We start from the raw sequence: 10000 nt of genomic DNA on the forward strand, positions 1-10000 counted from the left end.
GTGGAGGGACACCACCGTGTCTGTGTGTGTATCTGTGAACGTGTGTTTCTGTGTTTCTGTGTGTGTGTGTGTGCACAGGGAAGGTGGGTGGAGCCAGGAGAGCATGACCTGTTTATCCATGTGAGGTTAGAGACAAGGATAACACACAAACACAAAGATACAATACAAAAGCACAAACAGCATTTCCCCGTCTCTTGAAGGGCAAGCTGAGAGCTTGAGAGAGCAGAGGGGGAGAGGAGAGAGAGAGCTTCAATCTGCACTAACACTACAGTGGGTGTGGCCTAACGGGGGGGGGGCAGAGTGTCCCAGATAGGTTTCCCCCAATCAGAGAAAGGCCCTGGGTAACCCTGACTACAAAGAGTGCCACTCGACAGTTACCACGGTGACAGGACAAACACCAAGTAGAGTAGTGGCTGGAGGGGTTAGGAACAGAGCAGGAGTACAACCAGGACCAAGGCCAGGACCAAGACCAGGACCAGGATCAGGACCAGAACCAGGACCAGAACCAGGACCAGAACCAGGACCATAACAACGAGAAAATGGCAAAATAAAGCCAGAATCAGATCAGAACCAGGCTACAACTAGGCTGGAGTCCTTCTCCATTCCTGCAGCATGCTGTGGACCACAACCACATTATGATCAACTCAGCACTAGGAGTTTGTTGTTTGTCATCTGGAGAATGTCAACATGTGACATTTGGCAAAAGACAGTTCCAGAAAGCTGCAGCTTCTTCAGCTCCCCAGGCTGATAACACTGAGCTGACGACCCTGAAGCTGCAGTCCACATCCCAGCCAGCCACAAACTCAGTCACAATAACGGCACATGAGAACTCTCTGACGCGGCACCATATTTGCCCTCAATACACGTACAACATCCTCATTTATCAGAATCAGTACCCTCTCTTTCTCACATACACACACTAACACTCTCTCACATACTCTCTCACACCCCCCTTCTCACTGTCTCTGTGTCAGTCGCTCTCTGACACACAGTATGGTCCTACCATCTTTGCGGTACAGGTTGATCTCCACCTTGCGCTCCTCGGAGCCCAGCAGGGCCTGGGTCATCTGGGCGATGGCCAGACGCTTGGTGTGCGGCCCGTACAGGAAGTTACACGTGCACGGCTTCTGCATGATCTCCGCGCGCGTGTAGCCACACATGAGACAGAAGCCATCGTTGCAGAAGATGATGGCACAGTTCTCCACGCGGGCGTTTGCAATGATGAACTTGCGGCCTGGAAGGAGGAGGAAGAAGGAGAGGAGGATGAGGAGGGTGTGTGTGTGTGTGTGTGTGTGTGTGTGCGTGTGTGTGTGTGTGTGTGTGTGAGGATCCACACACAGGCTGATGGTTCTCGTGAGCAGGACAGTCCCTGGTCTCACTGTGTCCTCAGCCCTGGGAGGATGTGGTGCTTATGAGTCAGTGCAGAATAACAGGTGAATGCTGAAGATTCACACCACAGGATGAGAGGGTTGACAGCAGGTGAGAACAGGAGATCAGAGACCGCCTCAACTCCACCACCACCATCCCAACACAACCCTGAGAGAGGAGGAGAGGGGGAAGAGGGAGGAGAGGGGGAAGAGGGAGGAAAGGGGGAGAGTTTATGTTTCCTTGGCCGGGAGAGCTGATTCCAAGCCTGGCTCACTGGCTCAGGGCAGGAAACAGCTCTGGAGAAAGAGAGGTACCTGACCTGCTGTTTGTCTGGGTGGCCCAGTAGGAGAAGATGTTCCAGGACAGTGTGTGTGTGTGTGAATGAGAGAGAGAAAAGAGAGAAAGAGAGAGAAAGAGAGAGTAAAAAGACAGAGAGAGAAAAAAAGAAGAGTGAGAGAACATGTATGACATGTCTTGCACAGAGCTATGTGATGTGTCCCCACACACACACACACACACACACAGGCACACACACACACACACACACAGGCACACACACACACACACACATCACAATGAAAACTGCTGACAAAGACCAGAGTTTTTCCCTCGACTTCAAGCTGCACGAGGGTGTGAGAAAAGCAGAGAGAAAAAAGGAGAAAAAAACACAACAAAGTGAGAAGCTGGAAGGCAGCAGAAGCACCTTCCTTCTGTCAGCTCAGAAATAGAACAGAAACCAGGAAAGACGAGTTTAAAACAAGTTCCCAGCCTGCTCTGCTCAGGGGCTGCAGGCTGCGGCCGCCGCAGTGAGAGCTTGGGGCCACCGGGGGCAGCACTCGTAACACCTTAATTAGGTTTACACCGCCACAGAGGAACAATGAAGAAGAGGAGTGGAGCCTGATGAAAGACTTGTGGTCCTCAAAGGGGATCAAAACATGTAATATTCTCACTGACACACAGATTTACATCTGCACAATGAACACACACACATACATCAACCAGCCAACAGGAGGTGAATAATTTACCAAGCTCTAAGGCCTTGAGGGCTTCTGTGAGTGTGTGTGTGTGTGTGTGTGTGTGTGTGTGTGTGTGTGTGTGTGTGTGTGTGTGTGTGTGTGTGTGTGTGTAGTGTAGTGTAGGGATCTCCTTTCATTTACTGAGGGGGCGGAGGTGGGAAACCCAAGAGTAGTATGAGTTTTACCAGAATACATTAGAGTAGCATCTAGTTAGCTACTGCATCTCTAAACTCCATCTGAATAGCATCTAGCTAGCTATTGCAGCCCTTCGCTAGAGACAAACCTTCTAGCAGAGAAGGAGGCGTAGGAAGTTAGGTAGACAGGGATGATAATAACACTGGTTCAGTCCCTGAAGACCTTCCTGTTTCCTCAGAGACTGCAAGGGCGGGAACTGCCTTTATTTGCCAAGTATACACAAAAGTTTGTGTCTTAACCTCACTGACGTTTCAACCGGACCGACAGCGCTCTCCCGCTGCTAGAAACCGCTGATGTCATCAACGGTAGACAGTTCTCTGACAGCCGTGATCCTGTCCTGTTCTGACAGAACGAACCCCAACGGACGTTAAACTGCGCCCGAGTCCGTTCACCTTCGCGTCATTTATAACGAGCACATGCATCAAGGTTCAGACCTGTCAGGCTGCCAACTGCCTCTTACTTCCAAACTCTCCTCCCCACTTAACTACAGCTCACAATTTATGTTTTGCTTTTAAAGTGTATTATATCATGGCAATGTGAATGTGCGGTTATAAATCGCCGATGTAGCCAGGGCTAGAGGCAATCTGTGTCTAACATGTACATTTTACATTCTTGTTTTTGTTCCTCTGTAAAGTAACGTTGGGTGTTGGAAAGATGCAATTCACATAAAAGTAAAAATTATTATTACTCCTACAAGTATCCAGGGCATTTTTTATATTTAAAACAGCCCCTCCTATAACATTATTAAAGTCTACATTAAACATCACATTTCATGGGCCATTACCCTGTAATGAAGTTAGGACAGAGGTCTCCACCCAAATGAGCTTACACACTACAGACTTATGCAAAGCAGGATTAATGAGTGTTATTGCTTGTATTCCTGATGAGCAGTCTGAGGGCGTGAGAGGGGGGGCAGAGGGGGTGGAGGCAGAGGACTGGTTAACAGGCCAGAGCAACAGAGCAGAGAGGATGAGTAGGAGGAAGGGAGGGAGAGATTGACAGACAGGATGGAGTGGTAAAGGATGGCAGAATCACATAAGTGATAGTGGAGGAGGAGGAGATGGGGGGGGGGGGCAGCAGATAATGGAGGGAAAGAGTGGCAGAGTGCTGGGGAAAGGAGGAGGAGGGGAGGAGGGCTGAGAGGAGGGGAGTGACATAGGACTGGCTGATAGACTTCTAATGTCCCTGTGTTCTACTGTCCCTGTGTTCTACTGTCCCTGTGTTCTAATGTCCCTGTGTTCTAATGTCCCTGTGTTCTACTGTCCCTGTGTTCTAATGTCCCTGTGTTCTACTGTCCCTGTGTTCTACTGTCCCTGTGTTCTAATGTCCCTGTGTTCTACTGTCCCTGTGTTCTACTGTCCCTGTGTTCTAATGTCCCTGTGTTCTAATGTCCCTGTGTTCTACTGTCCCTGTGTTCTAATGTCCCTGTGTTCTACTGTCCCTGTGTTCTAATGTCCCTGTGTTCTAATGTCCCTGTGTTCTAATGTCCCTGTGTTCTACTGTCCCTGTGTTCTACTGTCCCTGTGTTCTAATGTCCCTGTGTTCTAATGTCCCTGTGTTCTACTGTCCCTGTGTTCTAATGTCCCTGTGTTCTACTGTCCCTGTGTTCTAATGTCCCTGTGTTCTAATGTCCCTGTGTTCTACTGTCCCTGTGTTTATCTGTACCACCTTCCCACTGTAAACTCCCTCTCTCCCTCCCAGCTCCAGTACTTCAGAGCAAGTGCTCAGACAAGGGTGAGCTCAAACACGTAAACTTGTCTCATATCTTCTGTTTGTGTCAAGACAATAGTGAACACACGTGAAGCTTACATCTTAGAGATTAATACAAAGTGACCCCAATTAAAACCGAGATCCCCTATCTCACCAAACCTGCTTGTGTAGTGACGCAGCTCAGTATGTTAGATCCTGCTCATCTCAGACATTCACCAGATGTATCTGAGACATTCACACCATTTAACATCTCCCACATGAGGCCCCTGCCCAGCTCTCCTGCTGCCCCCCTCCTCCTGGCTGCCTGTCTGGGACGAGGCTGAACAAAGGACAGGCGAGCTGAAGCCACCAGCTCCAGTTGGAAGCTGAAAGGTTTGACACGTGCGATGCCTCCTCCCCCCCCATCTCGCTCTGCCCCCCCTCATCCTGCACCACCCCTCCTCCCCAACTCTCTCCCGCCTCTCACCACTCGCCCCACCTCTCCCACAGTCCTGCTCCCTCTCCCAGTCGCGCCCATTCTCCCCATCCTGCCCCTCCCCCAGCAGATGCCATGCTGCCTGCTTGGACCGCTGCCCAGCCCCAGATGAAACCGTAAAGCAGCCGACCCCGGCAGACTGAGAGGGTCTGGCCTGGTGGATGAGGAGGGAAACACAGACTGTCACCAGCAGACACACACCAGAGGACCAGTCTGGAGGGAGGGAGGGAGGGAGGGAGGGAGGGAGGGAGGGAGGGAGGGAGGGAGGGAGGGAGGGAGGGAGGGAGGGAGGGAGGGAGGGAGGGAGGGAGGGAGGGAGGGAGGGAGGGAGGGAGGGAGGGAGGGAGGGAGGGAGGGAGGGAGGGAGGGAAAATGTAAGTGCACAAGCTGTGCCTGTGTGAGAGAACAAGAAGAGAGATACTGGTAGAGAGAGAGAGAGAGAGAGAGAGAGAGAGAGAGAGAGAGAGAGAGAGAGAGAGAGAGAGAGAGAGAGAGAGAGAGAGAGAGAGAGAGAGAGAGAGAGAGAGAGAGAGAGAGAGAGAGAGAGAGAGAGAGAGAGAGAGAGAGAGAGAGAGAGAAGGCTGCAAGGGAAATGAGACTGCCAAAGTGCAATTTAATCACACTGACTCCTGTGTCAGTGTGTCGATGGGGCTGTGATCACACCCTCTCAGTATAACAGGTGAGAGAGGGAGAGATAGCGAGAGAGAGGAAGAGGGAAAGAAAAAGAGAGAGAGACAGGGGGAGAGAGAGAGACTGGGAGAGAGAGAGCAAATACTTAAACAACATTGTGCTGCACATGCAACATGGAGGCTAATCCAACCACAAGACTGACAGTTACCCAGATTGTTACCATCCACTCCCCTCAGTAACAGAGGATGACCCTAACCCAGGACCAGACTGGCATCCATTCAGCGGGCACTTTCATCCAAAGCAACGTACAGGGGGGATTTGAACCTGCAATCTTTTGATCTGCAGTGAACTGCTTTACCACCGAGCTACACCCCTCTCCTCCTGTCAGCTCTTCCTCTCATTAGACCAGGAAGATGAGAAACCTGCTGGGAGACACTCATAAAGACCCACCGTGAAACAGAAACAACATGAGCCCCCTCACCCTGCATCCCTCTTGGGGAGGAGAGACACACACACACCCAGAGGGTCGGGGGAGGGGGGGGGGGGACTACTTTCTCTGGCGGAGGAGTACAAAACGGACCGTCCGGCTCAGGGGCTGGTTGCCGCGGCGACGGTGTGTTTGTGCTTTGGCTGTAAACGTGCGATTCCGTCCCTGGGGTGCTGCGCCAGTACGGCTTTAATTGGAGGGAGATCTCTCCCGAGGCAGCCCTGCTGAGACAACACTCTCGCTGGCTAAACACGTTCCCAAACACCCGCTGACAGAGAACAGACAGCTGGACCAGGGAAGCCCTGGTTACAGGGTCCTCCGTCACTACCTAGCTACAGGACTCTACCCTAGACCCACACACTCCAGTCTGCAGACTGAGACGGAGCAGGTTACCTTGTTTGAACAGTAGGCTACCGCACGTTAATAATACGTGTTTTAATTAGATCCGATTTTGTTTCGATAGGTTTGTGGTTTCTCCAGAGATAATTAATTATCTGCGTGCAGAGAGAAGCCTTTGGTCAGGAGACGTAACAGCCTGAACGAAATCTTCTCCGTCAGAAGGATATCTGTGCCTCGTTCAGAAGCTCAGACAGAGTGTGGGCTTCATTAAAACAGTATAATAACACCTCACAGCAGGAGGGTTAGGTGTAAGGGGGGGGGGGGGTTCACACAGAGCGGCCTGTCAGTCAGATGAACAAACGGCACCATGAGGGCTACGACCTGAACACTCAACCATTAACCATGCCCCCTGCAGAGCGGACGTGTCAGCTGCACACTCTAGATCATGTTCAAATACATCACTAACACCCCTCCAGTTATTCCAACTGGCTCCCAACATCCCCGCGGGAAATTCCCCCCTGAGCAGGTGAGGTAACCAACTGCTCATGGTGTTATCACCATTTTTCTTTTTATTCTCTGATTTGAATCCAGGATACAAGCGGCAGGCCAGTGAGGGACAGATATATCATAGCCTTCAGCTGCAAGACACAGCCTTAAAAGGATGTTTTGATCTTGTTGTTAAGTCTATAGGGCCTATATTATCATTGTCATAGGCCCATCCTTATTGTATGTCAGTCCACCCTATGCGAAAACCGATTCCGTCTGATAAATGACTGAACAATAATGACGCTTTCAGGTTGTTATTCACAGGGAAATGAAGCACCTATATATGCCTGTTTATACCGGCATTTAATTTGAACACAACATGCAGTCTGACATAACGTTGAGATTTTACAACGGCTGTGGATAAGCTTTCTGCGAAATATGATAGTAATTGATATATTGTCGATAAGAAGGCAGAATGTTTAAAGTAAGAACATGTTACATAGATGTATTTATTTTGTTTATCTCTATTAAAGTGTTCCTTGCGGATATGTTGCAGAAACCATTGTAGGCTATTAGTAAAACAATCGTATAAAAAGTATTAATATGCTAAATGCTAAATGAATACAAATTTAAATGTAAATGTTAATAACATGTGTCAAAAACGTACCCCAAACCAATACTAAAAAGAAATGTGTTGCTAATGGGAAAGTAGCTAATTTCATGTGTAGGCCAGAATGCATAGCATTTATATAGCCTATATATAACAAATGTAGTACTTCTCGCCTACAACTATTGTAACGGATTGCTGATAAATAATTCATAAAATCTTTTAAGTAATCTTCAGAAAGATGTAGGATTTTGGAATTTGTGGGAAATTAACATAATGATACATAGGAAATGCAAACATATTTACAAGAAAATAAACTGTTGATCGCACATGCAAATAACCGTGAAATGATTAAATCAACTTACTTTGACTGTCGAATTTCCTTATAATGGTATCAAGGAAAGTATTCTGTGGTGCCACGTGACCACGTCGGACCGGCATCTTTGCTGTAAGTTTTTTTAGACCAACACTGGCCTCTTAGCCGTCTGTCTTCGAATGGAGAATGTTCAATAAATTAATTTATTCATTGAAAAATAAATACTATAATCCTGAAACCCAAGTTTAGTGAACTTCATGGGAGACTAAACTCGACTGCAGTGTCTCTCTCAGGAGGAGAGAGCGTACTGGAACAGCGGCTTGTCCGCGCGGCGGGGAGATCGCGAGACAGTTTCCAGTTTCCAGGGAGAGGAGCGCGTGTTTGTTTACGTGCTTTGAGCTGTCAAAAATGATTTCCTGTCAAGTTCCAGAGACGACGCGACCTCTTATCACTCACTACTGTACACTCTGGGGAAGGAGAGTCCGTCAGCTTGCCAAGAACCCTCGCCTCAGCCATAGTTGAGCCGCGTCTTGCCCGTGTCGCTCTAGTCCAACCTATACCGCTGAAACGTACAGTGTGTTAGATGCGAGCAGCTCCATAAAGAACCGGCGGGCTTCGTTCGTTGACTCTTTGAGCTCTTTGCTTTGATGGCTTCGAGGCGCTCACGTGAAGTGGTGTCCTCTGCCTGAAGTGTACCGTGCGCTCAGCGGATGACTTCAGCTCACCGGCGGTGGTGACTGCGCCTCTTTAACTCTTTCCTCATCCGCGACGGAACTGTGGAAAATGTTGATGACAATATTATGTGCAATATGACCCCCTAGTCTGTCAGAAACAAAATACGTTCAAATGACAAGAACATCAACGCCAATCCGACGTGCACTAAACATATTAATTGAACAGCGCATTTACCACTCCTGAAAAGGCACATCATTAGCTTATAGATGCGCTATGTAGGCTACATTCAAACTACTTTCACACCATATGTATGGCTATCTCAGATGAGTGACAGAACGGAGACCTTGCTTCCTACAAGCAGCGGAGCAGGTGTGTGAGTGGGAGAACGGGAAAGTGGCACAGGTGCATCAGTGCTGCTCCGCGTGAGCAGGATGTTCAACTGAACGGGCACACCGCTGCGTGGCTTCCGTACGCCTCGTGAGCACAGTAATTATAAACAAATGGTTTAATAGCTCTTGTTAACCAACGTTTTAAATTTTTACTTTTTTTTTTATTTAGCACGTAATGCGCACAATGAGGTAACTCACCTTTTCCCGTCCAAACTAGCTATTGAAGGCTAACTGGCGCTCCGTTGATTGTTCGGAGGGGTAGCTTCACTCTCAGTTGTCTCGTGCCAGGGGTTTCAGACATTCAGACACGTCACTGCCTATGCAAGCGCCGAGGCTGTGGGGTTCCCTATGTCGTCATTGCAGACAAAGAGCGCTACGCGGTTAAAGCTGAATTAACTTCAACTGCAGGGAAAATGTGAAATATATTGTCTTGTAAGCAATTTCCTCAAGCCGTGGTTATTCTTAAACCGCAATAAAACGCTGACAGCTTATGTAGTAGGCAGGGGCGTAAGTTTAATTAAACTGTACCACGTTTTTTTCGTTGTACATTTTGAAAAGGGCCAATATTACCCCCCAACACACACACTTTTCATAAAGAAAAACATATTTTACGCATCCTCAGTTCATAAAAAACATCTGTCCGTACCCTGGCAGTAAGATACATTTAGACGCTCTATTGTCTATGATGACAGCAGAGCGCGAGGGTGAATCCATGTCGCAGCAGGGTGCAGATCCGCGCCTCCTTTCAGATCCCTTATATAGGCACGAGAGGGGAGGCAGACACGCGCCTGTCATGATGGAAGCGTCTCTTTGTGATAACTTCCAGCTCCCATGCCGTCACTGCCCTCTCTCTCTCACCCTTCTCCCTCCCTCCTTTCTCTCCCTACCTCTTTCTCTCTCCCTCCTAATCTGTCCTCCTCCCTCTCTAACATACAGACTCCTCAGAAAATAACCTCAGTTATCATAGTTTCATTGTTATACCATCTGTCCGATTTCCCACCAATGAAAGGTACACCCAGTAGCCTGGGTGTAGGCCTCCACAAATATTTGCTAGTTGACCAGTGGTCATGCTGCATTGATGAAAATAAATAGCCATGTTTTAAGGTGTTTACATTGTGTGTTTATTGTTATATACAGCAGAAGGCTGAACAGTACAGCAACATACAAGCTTCATTATCTCTATTATTGCTGGGTCCAGTCTGGTGACTGGACAACTGAACGATGTTTACAACAGTGTCAGTCCCAACACACACACTCACACACCCATATGCACACACACACACCCAGATACACACTCAGCGTTTTGA

At 48.5% G+C, this 10000-nt stretch overlaps 2 protein-coding genes across 2 annotated transcripts in view; both read right to left on the minus strand.

Annotated features, from left to right (window-relative positions):
* The window catches only part of kcnh2b (potassium voltage-gated channel, subfamily H (eag-related), member 2b), a 75830-nt gene extending 68076 nt beyond the window's left edge, over positions 1-7754 (minus strand). The window contains exons 1-2 of the mRNA XM_084702849.1: positions 7679-7754; positions 1004-1234 (exon numbers count right to left, since the gene is read on the minus strand). Of these exons, the coding sequence (XP_084558975.1) occupies positions 1004-1234; positions 7679-7754 (307 nt within the window). The remainder of the gene's footprint in view (positions 1-1003; positions 1235-7678) is intronic.
* A 2048-nt stretch (positions 7755-9802) lies between these two features.
* Positions 9803-10000, minus strand: part of sspo (SCO-spondin) — a 76280-nt gene continuing 76082 nt past the window's right edge. Inside the window, exon 112 of the mRNA XM_084703251.1 lies at positions 9803-10000. This exon is cut by the window's right edge and continues 11 nt beyond it. Within this exon, the coding sequence (XP_084559377.1) occupies positions 9989-10000 (12 nt within the window). The 3' untranslated portion in view covers positions 9803-9988.

This window comes from Hypomesus nipponensis, chromosome 8 (genome assembly GCF_054491055.1).
Source record: "Hypomesus nipponensis isolate SF chromosome 8, ASM5449105v1, whole genome shotgun sequence".
In the NCBI taxonomy this organism is placed as follows: Eukaryota; Metazoa; Chordata; class Actinopteri; order Osmeriformes; family Osmeridae; genus Hypomesus; species Hypomesus nipponensis.